We start from the raw sequence: 22037 nt of genomic DNA, 5'->3' as shown, positions 1-22037 counted from the left end.
AATACAGACTTTGTCAGCCTGCTTCTGCCCGCTTCTATAAGGAACTGCTTGCTGAATGGGTACTTGAAGCTCCTCTCTGATAACAAAGCTGTCTAAAGGCTGCATCGCTGGACTTGTGGAGAAAAGGCAGGTGTTATTTCCCACACTGACACAACACACTGATATTTCCAGTTTTGGCTCAAAATATGTGAGTATGCACATGTATAAACGCTGTAAAAACTATGGAGAAATCTTTGAAAGGATCTGTAAATGTGTATCCCTTGAAATTACTAGATCATGTACCAATCATCAAATTAGTTCCACTAAGCTAAAGCTTAAGTATCCTATGTCACTTGATGAACTACAGGACACTTAAGGTTGGCTTAATAGAACTAATTTTAGGGTTTGCTAGTAATGTCATTCTAATCTAGGGTATGTTGGCTGGAATTCTTTCTGGTTTAAGGTTACTTTAAAATCCCAAATGTAAGGTTAATGGGGTGTTTTCAGTGTAATCTCAGAGAAAGAGAGAGAGAGGAAAATGCAGCAAGATGACTCTAGAAGAGAATTGTCGTAACTCAGCACAGCTTCCAGTATATTCCCACTTGTGCTAGGATTGTTGCTGGAGCTAATGAGGCTTGAGAACAGTTAGCACTGTCAAATCACAATGGAGTCCAGAGAATTTCAGAAAAACCTTTCTCTAACAAAGCTGTGAAAGCTGAAGACTTGGCATACTGAGAGGAACAATGATTCACATTGCGGACCACACAACGTATTGCTGAATACTCATATGCTACAGAATTAAGACCATATACTTAATATTGTAGAATGAATTGGAGTATTTTGAACATTGCTCAGAAAGACAGAAATATCTTTTAGTACTCGTAGAAAAAGACAATACCTATAGAATAAGCTGTCTCCTATGACAAGTCAATAGGAAACAGAACTGTCAATTCATTGTGTGCTTCCTCCAAGTAAAGCTACAGTGATAACCAGAGGATATTTTAGTAAAACAGCTGAATTATCCACCCCCCTTCTTCAGTGGAGCAGAAGACTGGGATTTAAGGCACATTAGTCAGCATGCTACTATATTGACCCTACTGAGTGGTGATTCTGTCTTGGACACATACTGTGAGTTTTCTGCAGCAATGAGAGAAGGATTTACTGGAGGATGATTTTCTGAGAATCAAGGTGATGATTTAAAAAAATGTTGATCATGTTAATTCCATCTAGTTCTAGTTTGGTTTTTAGTTCAGATGGAGTCAATGCGGGATTTAGCTGTGGAACTGGGAAAGCTTAACATGATGAACTGATGTTTGTGGAGACACAAAAGTGTGTAAGTTTTTTGTCTTTTTAATAAGCTCTTTGTCCTTGAAAGTTACATGCAGCTCAGTAGGAAATCTGGGTGCAGGCAGCTACCAGGATCAAACTCACCGCTGTATGATAGTTGTTTAAAACATGTGGTATGCTTCAGTATGGAATCTTTAAACAAAACAGTTCTAGCTTGCGGCTGTTGCTACACAGACTGTATGCAGATAAGTCACAAATAGCTGAGCATATGTGTGGTGCAAGGTTAAAACAATAACAAGCAGGTCGAATCATTCAAACACTGGAAATCACTTTGACTCCAGGCCAAAAGCTTAGCTTGAGATGATATCAGTACGGGATAAAAAGAGGATAAACTAACAGGCTTAGCAGCCAGCTTGTTGGAGTCAGCATATAGTATCTATACTTCCAGCAGGAGAGCAGATGGTCATATATTTAAGGAAGCACCAGACAGGGAGTCAGGAGATCTGAATTCTATTCCTGGCTCTGCAGCAGTGTTCCTATGTCACCTTGGGGAGTCACTTTTTCCCCCTTTTTTATTAATCTTTTAAGTAGTGGAAATAATATTTGCTTGTCTCACAGGGCAGTTGAGAGGCTAAACTGATGCTGAAAAAATGCTCTGAAGCTCTAAGAAGAACGTATGGAAGAACTGCAAAGTAAACTTGTTTGGAAGAAAGGACACCGCATGGTTTCATATGGTATGTTTGTGCCATATGTTTACAACCTTTCCTCTCCCCAGAATGTCCCATGCCTTTTTGCACACAGTTTTCAAGGAGGGAATAAGTGGATTAAGCTGCCTTCCACATTTGCTAGAAAGATAAGCAGCTGCCAGTAAGAACCCGACCAAAGAACAGACTTCATTACTGAGACATTATTTATGCCCAAGAGGGCAATAGGCTTGTTGAAGTTAACTGTTCATAAAATCATAGAATCATAGAATCATAGAATGGTTTGGGATGGAAGGAACCTTAAAGATCATCTAGTTCTAACCCCCTGCCATGGGCAAGGACACCTTCTACTAGACGAGGCTGCTCAAAGCCCCATCCGACCTGGCCTTGAATGCTTCCAGGGATGGGGCATCCACAACTTCTCTGGGCAACCTGTTCCAGTGCCTCACCACCCTCACAGTGAAGATTTCTTCCTTATATCTAATTTAAATCTACCCTCTTTCAGTTTAATGCCATTACCCCTCATCCTATCACTACATCCCAAGATATTTTTGCATTGGTGGCAGAATAATGTCTCTAATAGCTTTTATTCTGAATTCAGCAGTGCTGCTTGCAAGCTGAAAGTTAAGTACATACTTAAATATTGTTTTTTATGAACAAATCTTCTGCTGAAGTCCCAAAACAAGTCCATTTTTTAAATCAGTGAGAAACGTCCATGATTATTTGCACAGGACTTTCATCTAAAGCCCATTAAAATCAACTAGACTTCAAAGGAATTTGAATCAAAGACCTAGCAAGCAACTGTCATTTCTTCTGAATCCTATGCCCATTAAGCAAAATGATCCTATCTATCTTCATAACTATATGGCATCATAGAAGTAATGTTTTCACAACAGAATAAATAGCTTCTGCTTTCAGCGTGGAGGTGTAAGCTTTGGGCTGGAGTTGAGTTTTAGCACGTATCATGATTTGCTCCATTTGTGCATATCTTTTTTGCAAGAGAAAAAGAAAAAGATGAAGCCTTTTGTTTTTTAACTCTATGCCTCCATTTCTCTTGTTCCTAGAGTCTGAGTCCCTGTCAAGGGATTGAACCCCAGCTCAAAGCCAGCTCTGCTAAAAGGGCACAGACAACACTGCAGAAGACTTCAAAATTCTAGTCCACCTCATAGCAGTAGCGGAGACAAAGGAAGCAAAAGCAAAGGTTATCTGAGCAGAAGTCCTGAGTGTCAATATGGAATATGGTCTTCCCACATGAGTTTGTTTTTCTGATTCCTCACAAATGGACCTGCCTCTAATCCTGTAAACTGGACTTCCTTCAGCTCTTCTGGAAGTCACTGTGGGTTGGGTATCTACATGGAGGGAAATATTCACCATTTTCAGGTTCAGGCTGTTGAGCAGGTTGTAGTCTGTGGCAATAAAATGGGAAGGGTCTGGTGTGATTTATGAAGAAGAACATATTCTTCTCTTGCATGCAGCCTGGTTTTGTGAGAACACACTTTTGAGTTAAGCTGTTCCTCTTTTATACTGGGACAGTTCTGCTGCCTGTTTTCTTGATGACAGCCTTGTAATGTAATGTAAGATGACTACCTACTTTGCTGAGAAAGATTTACAAAGTTACTGTAATTACAGTTAATGTCCATTGCATGTGTACACAAACAAACTGACTTACTGGACTCTCTTCACCCCAAGTCCATGCAGTTTTCTGCATTAAATCACCATGGGGTAGCTTTAATCCAAGAGAGAAGCTGAGCGAAAAGATTTCTTTCTGAAGAACTGTGCTATATGTCTAACTGTAGTCTATTAAGGAAGGAATTCAACTGTTTACTCTTGATATATGAACTAAGCAAGAAATTAAATATTTCAGATAGTAACCAGCTCACTGTTTTGAGTATATAACAAAAACACTCTTTATGACAGTGTAAAGTTGATAGTCTGTGGCCAGAGACTGATCTGGTCCAACTGAAAGTGGTTTAGATGAGACTATATCATATATATATATATGATATATATATGGGGATATCATATCCCCATCTTTCCTTTTTGCAGGAATGTTGGTTGTTTCTTTCATGTCCTCTTTTTGGCTAGGCAAGTGACAGAATTGCAGTTAAGGGGTCAAAGAAGTGCTCCACAAAGTCACAAACACAGGAAGGAAGAGAGCAAGGATGGAGCTTGTTTTACCACTGTTCTCTTGTTCTTCCCATCCCTATGACTTTTATAAGCTAATCTTCACTAGTTGCCATGGACCCTGCAGGTAACACTTTCTCCAATGACTACCAACTTTGTCTCATAACATTTTCTAAGATTTGAAGGTGACATACAGAAAAATCTTCTTAGTTCTTAGAAGAAGTGCTTCTGTGAGAATGTTGCTATTTATATGTGTTTGTGTTTTAGGGTATGGAAGAGAGCTTGGAGAAATAAGAAAAAGTAGAACTATTTAAAAGTTAAGTTAATGGTTCAACAAGGGCAGGTTCCCTTCCAGGATAAGTCTGGTTATATATTATAATTGTACAAATAAAGTGTTCAGTCCAGATGTATCCTCCTCCTCTCTAGTCCTGCACTGTCGGGGCTGGGTTCTTTGCACAAAAATGTGGCTTTTTCTTGTCATCATCTTTTCTCTGGGGATGCTAATTGCTGGAAAACTCAGCTTGAAATTGCAATATGATGGGTGAGTGTGACTGGGGTATCATGAAGAATTGTGCATGCAGTGAAATTCCCAGGAACTGTGTAAGAATAATAACAACTATGAACTGAAAACCTGGAGGTAGAGTTACTAAGCCGTAAGCTTTGTACGATTTGGAAAGAAAACATAAAGATGGGAAATGAAGAAAGAGTGAACCAAATCCAAGCCAACAAAGATATGGCCGCAGCCGTAGGAGACACAGAATGCCCCTCAAATGCACCTCAGGATGCTCTGCTTCCATTAGCTGAAATTCATTTGGCTTAGGCTCTTTCATAATGAACTTTGAAATCAGATGCTGTAGGAATAAAATGCCTTTTCTGTGTATAAAGCGGGGGCGATGACTGAGTAAAATTATATCCATTAATAAAAGACAGCTGAGGTTACATGAAAAAGATGGTGTCTCAAAAGCAGCTCAGACACTGAAGCCCTGTTGGAAATCTGTAACAATAACAAAAAAAAGCTAATGGGGTTGGTCCAGAGAATCTTCACCCCAAGGTGTTCAGAGAATGAGATTATCACATTTTTTATTACTGATTAATATTTCTGAAAAGTATGAAATACCTAGTTTTGCTGTATTTTCCATTCTCGGTTCTGCTTTGTAAGAAAATGAGTGGTATAAAATTCTGTTTGCCCATCTAAACTATTTTGTTTCATTCACCCTCAACTTTACAAGGAATGATAGGTCACTCTGCCTTTACAGCAGTTGGGATTTGCAGGAGGGGCACAAATATAGTGTGGAGGCCAGCTCTCCACATATAACTTTATACATGGAATTTTCTAAAGTAAACAGAGAAAGTAGCCCAGTGCTGAATGCCTCTAGACTAATTATATCCCCAGAATATAGTTTTAAAAAGGAGAGAAAATCAAGCAATACCTACTGGAAGTAAGTTCCTTCATAGTATACCGGTTCAACAAGTCTCCTGGCAAAGCTCCTGGCAGAGCATACGGAGTCACCACTTCTCTCTTTAAAATGTGTTATTTCCCTTGGATAATATTTAGCCTTTAGATTTGTATCAGGAACGCAGTCAGAGCCTGTCGATTTCACCGAATAGAATTCAACAGACCCTTGGTAATGTAGTGTTCATTTTTTTTTCTAACTGCTGTCCGGGCCTGAACCTGTTGAGTACTTGCATGGGATTTAAAAACACACTTAATCGAATGGTCAGCATGACTTTGGGTGGGCAGCACCTGCACAAAGATGAAATGACTAGTAAAGCCCGTTTTCGTTGTCATTTGCTCTGTTCAGCAACTTAAATGAAACATCCAATCTATGAGCATCCAAGGAGAAACAGCTTGTGCTGAGAACAGTCCTTTAATTTGGTAAGAAAGCTTAACTGTAGCATTTCAAAAACTGTTGTTCTCACGTGGTCACATGGGCTGACTTTGCACTTCTCCACTGAGAATCCTAGTCCATAATCATAAACGAGTGTGTGCTTTCTAATCTTAGTTTACTATTAAAAATGATTTGTCTCCACACTGGCTATTGTAAAAGGTTTATCAGTAAATAAGAGCTGGCCATCTGGCAGCAATCTGACTGTCTGGCATTTCTTTCATTTGGTGTAATTAAGACATAATGTCAATGAGGATAGAAAGATATTACAGGATATTGTTTCCCTTCCTGATAGACAAAGAGCAAAGCAAGCCCAGGCATTTAGAGAGAATAAACTCTGAACTGCAGCTGAGATGTTTATTCTCCTAGCAAAGATGTTTATCCTGCATCTACAAGGTTTATTACAAAGATATCATGGCTGTTGTACCAAATTGTTAGCAATGCAAATGTAATCATTTTGCCCCATAGATGAGGGTCCTATATGCTAACAGCATCTCCTGAACCAGTAGTAAACAGCCCATTTTAACTATCAAGTTCTACATTTCTCTATCATCAGCAAAGGTGATATTTTCAAGAGATGTAAAAAAACCCAAATCCCCTTATTTTTCAGTGGATGATGTGAATGAATAGTGAATTCTATTTGCATGTATATTAAGCTGATAATTGTACATTTGTGTATGGAAGCACAAATGATAGCAGTCGCAGTTCAGATGATGAGAGCATATTATATTGATGACCGTAATGACCATGGCTTTAATAAAAAGACATGCAAGGCTTTTTCAACAAGAATTTCTGTTACAAAAGCTTTAAAATGTAAAGTGTTCTTTTTTTGTACTTGTCCTGTAAAGGCTCCAAGGCCCATTGAAGTCACCGAAGGAGACTGTGAAGCAGTAGTTATTGGTTACTAACAAATACGAACATTTCTCGGGTTCCCCATTCTATCACATCAGTAGTGGATAACTGCTGTCTCACTTTTGAGTAATGTAATGTACTCGTCAAAATCCACTCCTCATTATGAAACCCTTTCATTAGAAATGTCACACTTGCTATCAGTCCTGGAAAGTTGATCTGAACAAACACTGGAAAAAAATTAGAAAAATAATTACAAAGGGTTTTTTAATAGAACATACAGATTTGCTTTTTCTGCATTTCCAACCATATTAATTTGTTCTTTGTAAACTTTCAATATTTTTTTCACATTAAGTCTGTAGTAAATGAAAGTTTCATGGGTCCTCATGAAAATATATACTCAGACACTGGATCTGTGTGTCTTTTCTAGAAACATAAAATGATAGATCCTGTACTAGAAATTTTTGTTTCCTGCAAATTGAGTAAGAATATGCAATTCTGGAGACCATGCTATTCACTATTTGTGGAATAAACTGGCTATTCTCATGACAAGTAGTTTGTGAACAACTCAAGCTCTTAGCAATGTTCATTTATCATGGCTATCTAATGTTTTTGCATGCTGAAGTAGATCAGCAAAGCATCAAGTCTATCTGGAATAATTGAATAATTCCTGAACAGGAGAAAAAAAAATGACATCTTATCAAATAAATAGTTTATTATATATTACCTATGATCTTGTTTTGGCCGTGGTCCTGCAAAGGCAGAAACACACACCAGGGCTCATGCGAGCAGTTGGCTTCAGTGAAGCTGGTATGGTGAATAAAGAATTGCCACTGGCAAGGAAGCAGAGTTAACCTAACACTCTAGCAACAGAAAACTCACATCACTTAGTCCTATTTGTAACTAAAACGTACCAGGAATTCATCACTCAGACATGTTTTTGTTGGAACAGCACTCAGTTACATGCTCTATCTTCCTTCTACATAACAAAACATCTCCTTTTGACTTATGAAATCATGGATACAGACATTAAAACTGATTTTGTTTCTCTGCTGAATTTCCAGGGACCAGGTTTTGCATATTGTGCCAGAAACATTTCAGCAAGTCCAGCATCTTCAGCATCTTTGCAGCACTTTAGTGGTGAGTAAGAATAACCATGTGTGCCCAAAAAGCAGAGTGGGGTCTTGGGCTTTAAAACAGATTTGCATGTAACTTTAGACAGGAATGAAGGTTAAAGTAAACTTGAAAAAGCTTTACCTAACTTTTTTTTTCTCAGTGTAGGGTGGAATTGCCCTTCCACTCACTACCTGAAGGAATTTATGGGAAGAAGTTAGTTTGCTTGCATGGCTCTGTGAAGGTGTTGCTCCTTATCAGTGGTGCCTGACTCAATGGAAACACCAAGCCTGTGCTGCATGCTCTATGAACAGATGGCTGGAGAATAGTTAAGGGGATAATTCGAAGGAAAACTTCCATTTATTGTTATGCAGCTACTCTATCTTAAATATATTTTCTCATTCTGAAAACAGAGCTTGATTTGTGCATTTCTTTCTTCTCCTCTGCACGGCTGGATTTGTGGAAGCCCCTGCTGCCTGAAGACATCTGGGCTGGAGAAGACCTGCACATAAGGGTCCCAGCTCCTCTGGTGTAGGAGGTGAAAGACAGCTCAGATCAGCGTAAGATCTCTTACAAGTACAACCTCTAATTTCCTGATGGGAAAGGCTGGCTCTAACAATCTTCCTTGCTATCACAAAAGAACCTAGTCCTTTCCAATTAACAGTCAGCAAGTACTGATGATAGGACCAACCTTTGTTCCAAGTGCCTCCAACTTACCTTGACCTGCCCAACACACAGATGCTAAATATACCTTTGAGTTTTAAAAGCACATTCCCCCATGCCCTGTTTATTCACCTTCCAACTAGCCTGGTCTGTGAATTTGGAGCTGGGATCTGAGACAGTCCAGTCTGTCTTGTTTCCCTGCTGCTGCCTTCTCAGTGGCACAGGATGGCGCTCAGATGTATGGCTCAGTTTTTTAGTCTGAAGTCGGGAAGCCAAACTTGGTACAACCACTACTTACAGGAGCATGCTTTGCTCTTGGAAAGCATGGATACTTGAACACAGGGTCATCCCTATTTTGGAGAGCCCAAAGATTTAATCAGTGTCACTGCAGAGCAGCAGTCTCTGTAGCTCTCCTTTTCCCTTCCCCGTCTTTTGTTGCTCCTCTGGTTTGGAGAAGAGCCCTTTCAAAGGGAATATTCACCCAGTTTAGGGTGGCAAAACACTGGCACAGGTTGCCCAGAGAGGTGGTGGATGCCCCATCCCTGGAAACATTCAAGGTCAGGTTGGACGGGGCTCTGAGCAACCTGATCTAGTTGAAGATGTCCCTGCCCACGGCAGGGGGGTTAGGCTAGATGACCTCTAGAGGTCCCTTCCAACCCAAACTATTCTATGGTTCTATGATTCTTCAAAGCTGCAGTTTCCTACCCTTATCCCCCCGCCAGGCTGGTGAGAATTTCCTGGCACCATCCAGCCAAACAGAGGCATCCCAGCCTGGGACAAAGGTCCCAGTGGCAGGTCCCCACTGCGCACACAATTGGGAGCCACAAGCCACAAGCTGCAAATGGCCCATGATAGTTTATCACACCTACCCAGCCACACATCTTCACTATCTGCCACACTTCTACTTCTAAGCAGAAGATCTCATCCAGATACAAAGTGTGTTTATAAAGCCAAATGGGATTAAATAAGATCTATTCCTCACACAGTCCCATTCCCATTTGGAACTGACTTTTTCAGGTAACCGGTAGCTAGCTGTATTTCATATAAACAATCCTGTAGTCATTCAGGGCTGGTGACAAATGGCCTATGGACATACATTGACATTTACCAATCAAAGATAAGTCGAAGGAGGATTGGTGCCACTTCAAAGCTGTTTAGAGTTAAAGCTGATCTTGACATCCTGCCTTTTGCCTGACAAACTCTTTTTAGTAAGTATGATGCCCTGGCAACCAGAGATGGAGAGAAATGAGGTGGGAGCCAGTACAAATGATCTAGCATGAGGTTTAGGTATTCAGGACTTAGACAACGTTCCAGAAGATATTTAACCTTTTATTTATATCAAGGTTCTTCATTTTCTAATGGTTTCAACTGAGTCTAGTGGAAATTTAAAGACCAAACTGAAGTTAGCAGCTTAATCTTTTTTTTTCCTTGGACTGGGGCCACAACTGCAGCCACCTTGTGTAGGGTCCTAAAGTAAGAGGTGGGTAATTTGACAGTCAAACTGAAATTTTGGCTTTGTATTGCAAAGGCGTTGAGATTATGAGTATGGCAATGTTAGAGTTAAAGTTCCTCTAACAGATTCAAAGCAGGAACCACCTTTTAGAAAGCAGTTGACATGCAAGAAAGGTAACATGACAGGTATATAATGATAGAGACATAAATGACAAATTATAATCAGGACATCAATATTCTGACTGTGTCAGACTGTGGGATTTCAATTCCCCAGAGCTCTGATAAGGCATTTTGCATGTGTGGTTTCAGTTCATGGGAATTTGCACTGCCTGAATTTTAGTTTGAAGTTCAGATGGGAATAAACATCAAAGCCTAGAGTGAAAGTCAGCTGTAACTCCTCTTAAAAGTTTCTTATGTGCAGTTTCCCGAAATGCCGATCAGTGCTACTGTCAGCAGAATAGCCTATTAGCACCTAGTGTTTGAAATCAACAATGTTTAAGCTACCTTTGCAATTGTCTTATCGCAAGTGTTTACAATGACCACAGATTTGTAACAGTGTTACAAGGGGCTGATTGCAGTGAGAAAGCTCAGTGTGTGATCCAAAGTCCTCTGAAGCCAAGGAAAAGGTTTTATTGACTCCCTTGATCATGGAATCATACCTGTGCTATACTCATTTCTGAACTAATTTGTAGCTAAAAAGCAAGAAGAGCTTTTTGAAGGAAAGAGGGGTTTTGTTCTGATTTTTGCAAATTTCAGTGAATACTTCTGTGAAGTCTTTGCAAATTGAAAATGCCTCTATAAAATACAATGAAACACTAATCTTAAATTTTTCACTTTTCCCCCCTTTTCCCAAAAGGTGGTATTTTAGACTTTCGCCCAGTAGTAAAAGTGGTTGAGAAAAGAAAGATATTGAACTTTTTTTTTTGTAGAAAATTGTCAATCTTTAAAAAAAAAATGTAGTAAAATTATTACTTTATTGTTAAAACCCTGTGAAAATCCCAGTACTTTGAACTTTCTCTTACATGAAAGTAACCATTATGCTGATGGTGATGAATTTGCCAGGCAGTCCACAACAGAAGAGGCTAAATCCTTTCATTTGTTGATGTAAGCAATGTACCCACCATGATAGTTCTGCAGTAATTGTTAGGGACTGTTTTCTTTTCTATCTCCCCCTTTCCCCTCCCCTCAGAGTCCTAATACCTGATGTGCAGGAACTTGTGGATCAGAGCATGCCAAGGGCAGGTCCCAGAAGGTTATGTCTACACCCAATATATGGAAGAGGTAAAGAGGAACCCAAGTCTGCTTGCTTTCTTTGTTGCTGCTATTTTCTAAACGCCACAGCAGGCAACTTTGTGCTTGCAGAAAGCTCAGCTGAAGTCAGTGGAGCTCTTTCTGACTTTCTTCTTTGCACAATCAGTCCTTACTCTTTGGCTAGAATCTTGGCCTGGTTGAATTGAACATGAATTTGCCATTGATTTTGATTAAATCCTCAATTCCTCCCTGACCAAAACCTAAATACTCTGCGTGAAGCAGCCATATTCTTTTGCAAATAATATTCTGGGGTTCAGTTGATTGCTTTGCTACCTTTCTACCCTGTTATGCTTTATCGTTATCTCTAGTATTTATTCATTTAAGCCCCAGTATGTTTGATGCTGAGCCAAATGTGAAGTGCAATGACTATTGCGGTTTCTGGAATCCCAGTGAGGGAGAAGAGGTGAACAGTGGGAAATCTGTAGAAAGAAGTAATTTAAGGACAGGTTTTTGACACTTCAGGAGAGAATAATGTCATGACGGTGGGTAGTGAAGACTTCTTGTGCTGTGTTTCACAGACCAGTGGGTAAGCCTGGACAAAGGCAGAGCATGGTGGTATTCTTCCTCCTAGCCACATAATAAGACAGAGCAGAGTCAATCCTCATGTATATTTTGTTTGAGCTACCCATTGGGGATGACTGCTGCTGAACTGAGATGTGGAAAATCAGTACTGATAGGCAAGAGACTGTAATACTGTTTTGAAGCACAAAGGAACTCCAGCCAGTAAGACAGCTTCATCGGGGGCCCAACTTAAATGCCTCTATGCAAACGCACGTAGCATGGGGAATAAACAAGAGGAGTTAGAGGTGCCTGCAGGGCTACGACCTTATTGGCGTCATGGAGACGTGGTGGGATGGTTCCTATGACTGGAGTGTTGGGATGGAGGGATACAGGCTCTTTAGGAAGGACAGGCAGGGGAGACGAGGAGGGGGTGTCACCCTCTATGTCAATGACCAGCTGGAATGCACGGAGCTCTGCCTGGAGGTGGATGAGAAGCCGACCGAGAGCTTATGGGTCAGAATTAAGGGGAAGGCAGGGACAGGTGACATTATGGTGGGGGTCTCTACAGGCCACCTGACCAGGAAGAGCGAGCGGATGAGGCCCTCTATAGACAGATAGGAGCAGCCTCACGCTCACAAGCCCTGGTCCTCATGGGGGACTGCAACCACCCTGACATCTCTTGGAGGGACAACACAGCAGGGTGTAAGCAATCTGGGAGGTTCCTGGAATGCGCTGATGATAACTTCCTTCTCCAAGGGGTAGAGGAGCCAATGAGGAGAGGTGCTGTGCTGGACCTTGTTCTCACCAACAAGGAGGGGCTGGTGGGGAATGTGAAGCTCAAGGGCAGCCTGGGCTGCAGTGACCACGAAATGGTGGAGTTCAAGATCCTTAGGGCACCGAGGAGGAGGGCGCACAGCAAGCTCACTACCCTGGACTTCAGGAGAGCAGACTTTGGCCTCTTCAGGGATCTGCTTGGTAGCGTGCCATGGGACAAAGCCCTGGAGGGAAGAGGGGCCCAAGAAAGCTGGCTAATAGTCAAGGATCACCTCCTTCAAGCTCAGGAGCGATGCATCCCAACAAAGAGGAAGTCAGGCAAAAACGCCAGGAGGCCTGCGTGGATGAACAAGGAGCTCCTGGACAAACTCCGACACAAAAAGGAAGCCTACAGAGGGTGGAAGCAAGGACAGGTAGCCTGGGAGGAATACAGAGAAATTGTCCAAGCAGCCAGGGATCAGGTTAGGAAAGCTAAAGCCCTGATAGAATTAAATCTGGCCAGGGACGTCAAGGGCAACAAGAAAAGATTCTATAGGTACGTTGGGGATAAAAGGAAGATGAGGGAAAATGGGGGCCCTCTCTGGAACGAAACGGGAGACCTGGTTACCCGGGACACAGAGAAGACGGAGGTATTCGATGACTTTTTTTTGCCTCGGTCTTCACCGGCAAGTGCTCAAGCCTCACCGCCCAAGCCGCAGAAGGCAAAGGCGGGGACTGGGAGAATGAAGAGCCGCCCCCTGTGGGAGAACATCAGGTTCAAGACCACCTAAGGCACCTGGAGGTGCACAAGTCCATGGGACCCAATGAGATCCATCTGCGGGTCCTGAAGGAACTGGGGGATGAAGTTGCTAAGCCACTATCCATCGTATTTGAGAAGTCGTGGCAGTCCAGTGAAGTTCCCAGGGACTGGAAAAGGGGAAACATAACCCCCATTTTTAAAAAGGGAAAAAAGGAAGACCACCCGGGGAACTCCAGGCCAGTCAGTCTCACCTCTGTGCCTGGGAAGATCATGGAACAGATCCTCCTGGAAGCTATGCTAAGGCACATGGAGGACAGGGAGGTGATTCGAGACAGCCAGCACGGCTTCACCAAGGGCAAGTCCTGCCTGACTAACCTAGTGGCCTTCTGTGATGGAGTGACTCCATCAGTGGACACAGGAAGTGCTACAGATGTCGTCTACCTGGACCTCTGTAAGGCCTTTGACACGGTCCCCCACAACATCCTTCTCTCTGAACTGGAGAGGTATGGATTTGATGGGTGGACTGTCCAGTGGGTGAGGAATTGGTTAGATGGTTGCATCCAGAGGGTAGTGGTCAATGGCTCAATGTCCAGATGGAGATCGGTGATAAGTGGCGTCCCGCAGGGTTCCGTATTGGGACCGGTACTGTTTAATATCTTCATCAGTGACCCAGACAGTGGGATCGAGTGCACCCTCAGCAAGTTTGCAGATGACACCAAGCTGAGTGGTGCGGTCGACACGCCAGAGGGACGGGATGCCATCCAGAGGGACCTGGACAGGCTCGAGAAGTGGGCCCGTGTGAACCTCATGAGGTCTAACAAGGCCAAGTGCAAGGTCCTGCACCTGGGTCGGGACAACCCCCGGTATCAATACAGGCTGGGGGATGAAGGGATTGAGAGCAGCCCTGCCGAGAAGGACTTGGGGGTACTGGTGGATGAAAAGCTGGACATGAGCCAGCAATGTGCGCTCACAGCCCAGAAGGCCAATCGTATCCTGGGCTGCATCCAAAGAAGCGTGGCCAGCAGGTCGAGGGAGGTGATTCTGCCCCTCTACTCTGCTCTAGGGAGACCCCACCTGGAGCACTGCATCCAGCTCTGGAGCCCTCAGCATAAGAAAGACATGGACCTGTTGGAGCGGGCCCAGAGGAGGGCCACAGAAATAATTCGGGGGATGGAACACCTCTCCTATGAAGAAAGGCTGGGAGAGTTGGGGTTGTTCAGCCTGGAGAAGAGAAGGCTTTGAGGAGACCTTATTGTGGCCTTTCAATACTGAAAGGGGGCTTATAAAAAAGATGGGGGCAAACTTTTGAGCAGGGCCTGTTGTGACAGGACAAGGGGGAATGGTTTTAAACTAAAGGGGGGTAGATTTAGACTAGATATAAGGAAGAAATTTTTTACGCTGAGGGTGGTGAAACACTGGCACAGGTTGCCCAGAGAGGTGGTGGATGCCCCATCCCTGGAAACATTCCAGGTCAGGTTGGACGGGGCTCTGAGCAACCTGATCTAGTTGAAGATGTCCCTGCCCACGGCAGGGGGGTTGGACTAGATGACCTTTAGAGGTCCCTTCCAACCCAGACTATTCTATGATTCTATGATTCTAAGATTTGATGGTGTCACTCCATGTCTGGTGAAGTGAAGAGAAAGATGCCCAATAGGATGGGCATGTTGAATGAGATCCAGAATAGAATACCAGTGTTGTATTGCAGTGATGTTATCTTTTAACACCCAGTGAGGTATGACCATACCTTTGCTCAGAAGCAAATGAAAGGCCTTCCATGAGTGTTAAGTGATACCACAGATTGAAATAAGCTCTGAGGAAAACGTTGCTTGTCTAAGCAAAAGAAAATGTTTTAATCTAGAAATGGAGGTGTAAAAGAGAAGGAAACTCCCACTTTGGACCAAGAATTCTCTGTGACTATTTCAGATTTATCAATGGATAACTCAGATCCAGAAGAGCCACAGTGGGCTGGTGACTCAGCACTACCTGGGGAAGACAATCGAGAATCAAACAATGTATTATCTGCAGGTAAGGGAGGAACTTTCTTAAAAGGAATAAAAGGTATCTTCACAAAAAAGTACACAGGAGAAGGCAGGATTCAGATCTTTCCTAAGACAGTGCTCATCCCAATTCACTGAAATAACAGGAGATGGTTTTACCCGTCTACAGTTCAGTAAGATTTGACAGCTTTCATATATACTATTACCATAACCTTGCTATTGCTATTATGCAGTGAAAACAACAATTTAACTGAAGTCTTGTTTAGAAATACAAATCAAGCTGAAACTAGCTTGGCAACAGCTGTGTGTGAGGATAAAGAGTTTTGTTTTGTTGGTTTTATTACCTTTTACAGCATATAGCCTTTCTGCTAGGAGTATTCCTTGACATTTTTTATTGGACGCCCTAGTAAAAACCATAGTCTTAATAATTGGGTTAGTTATTGTCTAATCTGTTCCTATCACTGAGTGAAATTAGATTCCCTGCCTTTTTGTGCTTCCCCTTCTAGAAAAAAAAAAAAAGAATCTCAAAGTAAGAACAATCAGTCCTGTGAATGACTAATATAAATGAAAAAGAAACTGTTTTATTGACACTCCTGCTCAACAGACACTTTAAAACTCTTGCCCTGTGATACTACAGAGATGGGGTTATTAGGAAGGAGAGCTTGTCATAATGATGTCTGTAATAATAATAATCTCAGATGTCTCAATGGCATATCAAGGCACATCCTTTTCTTTCTGTATTAAGCTAGGCTATTTTATTGTAATGTAACAGTTTTCCAGGTGATCATTTTTACACTCTCTCAGATCAGTCAACCATCAGATAAAACCAAAAAGATCATTTGGATGGACTGTGGGATTCATGCCAGAGAATGGATCTCTCCAGCCTTCTGCCAGTGGTTTGTGAAAGAAGTGAGTCCTCACTTTTCCACTTAGATAATAAAAAACCCATATCACTTTGGATACTTCAGTTCTCTTCTCTATTGTGGTACCAAGAATTATGCTTTTCTGTTGAAACATGATTTTCAAAATTAGTACATGGTACAGATATCTGTGGAGACCTAAGTACAAATCACAATTTGAGATGAGATATGGGACAATATTTGTTAGCACATTGTTTCCTCCACATGAACTGATTCCAAAGCCACTGAACTAGATAGCAATCTCTCCATTTCCCACAGTGGCTTTTGGATCAAGCCTCTCTGCATCAAAAAGCCAAGGTCCCCCTGGAATAAAGCAACCCTAAGATATGGTATAGCAATGTTCCATGTGTACTGAAAGTACCTGGCGCACAGGTACTCTATCATACAGCTTTCATACCTGCAAGACTGTATCCATATGAAGTACACTGTAACTGGGAACATCATCACTTTGTTAATGGCAAAAGGTAGATATCTTAACATATCTGGGGATAAAGTAGATCTTGGATACCACGGTGATATCCAGGAGTGAGTGATTCCCTGATGATAGTTCTAAACTAGCTCTTTCCAGTGATTACCACTAGGTTCTCTGCTCAGTCCTCTGTATTTTTTCTTTTCAGATTCTTCAAAATTACAAATATGACCCAAAGATAAGCAGATTTCCGCAGAATTTGGACCTCTGCATCTTGCCAGTCGTCAATATTGATGGCTACATCTATTCCTGGGAAAAAGTAAGTAAGTAGTGAAAATCCAGGAACTAGATTACAAGTTAGATGTGCACAGCATGTTTTGTTAATTTTAGATACAATCATAGCAATTATATTTAAACAGAGAACAGTGACAGAATCATTACTCACACAAATCCTCTCATGGCAGAGAGGTTTTGTTTCTTCTGGTAAATCAGCAGTCACCTGAGATTACAGGGCTAAAAATTCCTAGCAAATGTCATGAGCCTCGGGAAGAGAGAAGGACAAAACTACAGGATCAATTGCTTTTGGGTTTCTGGGGATGGACTTACTCCCCTGCTAACAGCTCAAGGCTTGGTTGATGGAGTTAAGTGTGTCCAGAGGAGTCAGTCATTCTTTGCAAGAGATCTCAACTAGCAGATGGGTCTAAGCACCTTTGCAGCATGGGACAGGAGGAGAATTGATCAAATATTGGGCTATTTGGTTTTGAAATAGGTGTGCCCTCCCAAATAATCTTCCTTTTCAGATATGGAGGATAATGCAAAGTGTTGGTCTTCAGCAACTCTCATCATGCCTCCAGGCTCCTGAGCTCAGTCGAAACGCCTTTTAATGCAGGACCTCAGCATGGCCCAACAGGCTCAGCCTACCACCATGTGGATCCTGCTGTCTCCCAGCTTGCTCTCTGGCAGGTTTGCGGCATACCACACATTGCACTTGGATGCACAGGTAATTCAGCCGGGAAGCTCATACAGGCAGTGCAGTGAGGTCTGCAGAGAACCAAGTATAGCAGTGAGTATAGCAGGGAACCAAGGAGCAGCAGCAAGATTAGCTGACAAAAAAGCATTCATCTTCTTGAATCTGAAACAAACATAAGTTCAGCTATCATCTGTTGGACACAGAGGCATCCCTCACAATGCCAAGTCTTTCTTAGGAGTGCAACACTGCATGGAAGCAGTTGAGTACTACAGAAAAAGCATACTTTTTTTTTAAAGCTCAGGAGGATCATTTCAAGGTGCATGCAGGCTTGTGGAATATGACAGCCTGGCTGTAGTAGATAAAATGTTCTGTCACTCACTAAGCTTTATCACCCTTACACACAGAGTTGCACTCTTACAATGCAAGAGTTACTCAGAATGCAGAGGTCTAAAATGAAGGAGTCTTTACACCGTATTATCACTAGGCCCTATGAATCATTGAGTCGTTATTATGTAACTGAAGTTACTTTTGTTTAGGATCATTTGTGGAGGAAAAACCCTTCTCCACATATGAATGGCACCTGCTACGGGACAGACCTGAACCGAAACTTCAATTCCTCCTGGGGCAGTAAGTTCCAAGTATTTCAGATCAGCAACACAAATGTAAAGCAAGAATAATAACTACTCTCTGAAATGATGAAGTCCTATAAGAAAGGAATACTTATCTTGTTGTCATCAAGACATACGTAAAAATAAAAACCTGGTTTGTAAAAATATTAAGTCATTGACTTTCAACTGGTATTTATTTTTGTGAGCAGAAAATTGCTGCTTATATAACTATACCTCTAATTCACTGCAGGAGCAAGCATCGGCTCTAGGCAGCAATGTTAGGAGTTAGTCACTTAACAGCCAGTATTTGTGTTTGCCATGAATTTCAAGGAGCCTCCAAAGATTCCCTGGCAGGTGGTACACTGTGGTGGTGTCAGAGTGTTTTCATTGCAGCCAGCCTGTAAATGTGCGTTAAATATTTCAGTCTTGTAGCAAATTTTAGTTGCTACCAACAGAGTAAAATGTTAAAGTCCCACTGAGCTGTCTAGTCTCCCTGCCCACAGAAACACATGCCTTAACACTCCAAGGTAAATTTCCCTGTTCCCTCTGAACTGGTGTTTATACGTCTCTCCTTTGATTCACTTTTCGTATTCCTCTCCAGGTATTGGTGTTTCTTATAACTGCAGCAGTGAAATCTTCTGTGGATCTGGACCAGAATCAGAGCCTGAGACAAGAGCTGCGGCTCAGTTTATCGAAAGGAAGAAGAGTGACATTTTGTGCTATTTAACAATTCACTCCTACAATCCTCACTCCGTATGGTTCCACAACTAAACCTCCAAGTAACAGTGAAGAACTGGTAGGGCAAAATATTCATGTTCTACACTTGTAGAGAACAAGTACAGGCAGTAGCATGTGGCACAACTATATTTGCCCTCTTGCCTTTTCTTCAGAGGAGCTGGGCTTATTCAGGGGCTTGGCTTCCAGAGTCACTGCCGCTCCGTGCAGTATCAGCAAGGTTTATTTGCCTCAGAATTAATCCTAATCCTTCATCTTAAATCAGGAAAATTGAATGACCACAGATAGGGTTACTGCAATGCAAGGTAAGTGGAGAAGAGTACAAAGTTCTTGCTGCATACAAGAATGCGTTTGCACTTTAGGATGCCAGCACATTATACACACATGGTTGTCATGATTGTGTCCAGAAAGGGTATTCCAAATGTGCTCACTAGGAGAATGGGAGCAAAGTAGGCACCTACTTCTTGGTTATGTCTCCCCTCAGTTTCTGAGTGTTCTAATTTGAGTTCATTAACATGTGTATTTATGAACATTCCAGTAGCTGGAGCACTAGTCAAGAGCATGAGGGACTTGGGTTCAGACTTCATATGAGTCATTTGAGAAGTCATTTAGTCTGTCTATGGCTCAGCTTCTGAAGATGGTGGGATACAGAGTCTATGGCAATATAACAAGTGTAAGAAAGAGATCAATCACTGCTGTAGTCAGTATCAGTATGCTATACAGCATAGACACTAATTCTCCAAAATACAGCCCTTTAGCTTTACAACAAAGCAAATATCTTCTCTATCTAATAGCAGAGTAATTTTTAAAATTTTAACATAATTTGCTTTAAAAAAATCAAGAACAATTTGCCCAAATGTTTGTAATGGGTTTCTCTAAAGTCCTGAACTAATAGTATCAAAACTTAAAGCTGATCATACGTAAATGTAAAGCTTAAAGAGATGAAAATTTTGGTCCACTCAAAATAATTGCCAAATGTACTGGCACTGATGACAATGCTGTTCCTATTTTGAACTTACAGATGCATGCTGCAGAGAAAGCAGCTGCTGCCCTGATGGGAAAGTATGGGACCAGCTATGAAGTAGAATCAACCTCTTTAATTTTATGTAAGTTTCTTTATGGTTCCCTTTGATTGCTCTGTTTTTCAAAGAAGAGAGTCATTCTTGTGTCACAGGCATCAGTAAGTACTGCTTTGCTGAGTTTCCTCTTTGAGTAATATTTAATGGGCTGGTTCAGTGGAACATCTAAGCAGCAGTCATTTGAATACAAGATAACACTGTACGTTATAAAGCTGACTGCGGGAAGGAAGGAAGCATTGATCAGAAGCTAGTTCCTACATGAATTCCTCACAGATACATCACAGGGGACAGGAGGAGATTGGTGATAGATCATCCTGACCCTGCTGAAGTCAGCAGCAAAACTCTTATTTTTCTTCACTGGAGTCAAGCAAAATTAAAATCCCAATCAGGTCTATAGTTACTCCATCAGACATTATCACATGGCAGCTGCTTGCAGTTGTGTGTGAAATATGTTGGTTTCAGCCTCGTTCCTAATAGACTGGATAGCCACATCACAAACACACCATCACGGCTGATACTAGCTGACAGCCTTTATGTAGAGGACTAGAGGGCCCTAGAGACTGCGTGGTAAACCCAATCTTTTCCCAGTAAGCAATAACTCACGCCAGTCACTCAGAACAGTAAGTAGTTAGCGCTGGTACCCATGTGGTTTTGCATATTCACAGCATCTGTCTGTGCCAGTCCCTGAGTCACACGAGTCACCTACTGCATGAGCAATGCAGTGTAAGTATAAGGTAACTTGTCCATGCCTAGGACTGCATTTTGCCAGAGTTTGTACTTATGCTGAATAGGTAAGAAAAAAGATCCATGAGGCAGATGAACAGCCACAAATTTTTCAGACTTGACCAAAATTATGCTTAAAAACAAATATACAAAGAAATTCCAGGCAGTGTCAATGTAGGAAATGAAGTACCAGAACAGACAAATGACCAATCCATCTTGTACCTCATACCAATCACAGTAAAATGTTAAAAACACAGAATCCCTGGAACTCATCTCCTGTTATTGTACAATACCATCTTATGGAGGATTGTTTCACTTAGGAAACTCCATGGAAGACTTTTAGTATAATTAAGAATTGCAGCACCTAGAAACTCTGCTCTCCATGTCAGAGTGATATACGGTTACTGCTTAGTTCAGGGATTCTGGTATAATCTTGCATTAACTATAGCAAGAAGTATTTTCAAAGAACCGTGCTTAATACATATATCTCCCCTCTATTTTTAAATTCACAGTCAGTAACTCAGGCTTCTCATGGGACTGGGCTCACATGATTGGCATTCCTTTCTCCTACACATTTGAACTGTGAGACAAGGGTACTCATGGATTTGTTCTACCCCCTGACCAGATCCAACACACATGTGAGGAGACTATATTGGCTGTGACAACTATCATAAACTATGTTGATCAGAAGTACTTCCCAGGTAGGGCTGTGATGCTGAACTCTGGCAGCCTGGGCCTAAGCATTTGCCTGAATGTTGTACTTACATGGACTGTTTCTTAAAAATGGCTTAGAGAACCCAGCAAGAGACTCCCATGCAAAGTATAATGTCCCTTTGAAAAGAGAAAATTACATGAGCAGAGGAACTAAATGTCAAGTATTTCAATAAAGGCTCATCCCACAAAATACAAGCATCCACTTGTGGTTTTGATAGCTGTGTTTCAGGGAAGGAGGAAAGGATGAAGAGCTGTGGCAATTTCCCAAGCTTTACTTGTTGACTCTGCAAGAAGCCAGCTTGAGTACACACAGGGACAGAGCACTATTACTCCCTGCTTCTCGAGCATGTTTCCAGGGGCTCACCTGGGCCCATGCAGGCCTTCTGTCAGCCACAGTCCTGCTCTGTCACAATTCTCCCCACTGCCTGAGCCTGCTGACTCCTGGGTCTTGCTGGCATTGGCAGGACGCCTGTGAGGCTTAAATGTCCCCAATTCCCACT

General features: G+C 41.9%; 2 protein-coding genes across 2 annotated transcripts in view; one reads left to right on the top strand and one right to left on the bottom strand.

Moving 5' to 3' along the window:
• MDH1B (malate dehydrogenase 1B) overlaps positions 1 to 22037 on the bottom strand; it is a 60926-nt gene that overhangs the window by 29954 nt on the left and 8935 nt on the right. The gene's annotated exons all lie outside the window — the stretch shown is intronic.
• On the top strand, positions 4556 to 21604 carry CPO (carboxypeptidase O). Its single transcript, XM_076342409.1, is given in 13 exon segments — positions 4556 to 4635; positions 7894 to 7968; positions 8393 to 8518; positions 11247 to 11294; positions 11296 to 11338; positions 15306 to 15407; positions 16184 to 16288; positions 16917 to 17027; positions 18215 to 18305; positions 18888 to 19026; positions 19028 to 19082; positions 20043 to 20127; positions 21336 to 21604. Coding segments are annotated over 13 exon segments (1329 nt in total).

Source organism: Aptenodytes patagonicus, chromosome 6 (genome assembly GCF_965638725.1).
Source record: "Aptenodytes patagonicus chromosome 6, bAptPat1.pri.cur, whole genome shotgun sequence".
In the NCBI taxonomy this organism is placed as follows: Eukaryota; Metazoa; Chordata; class Aves; order Sphenisciformes; family Spheniscidae; genus Aptenodytes; species Aptenodytes patagonicus.
The sequence above is the reverse complement of the archived record's forward strand: the minus strand, read 5'-3'. Positions and strand labels throughout refer to the sequence as shown.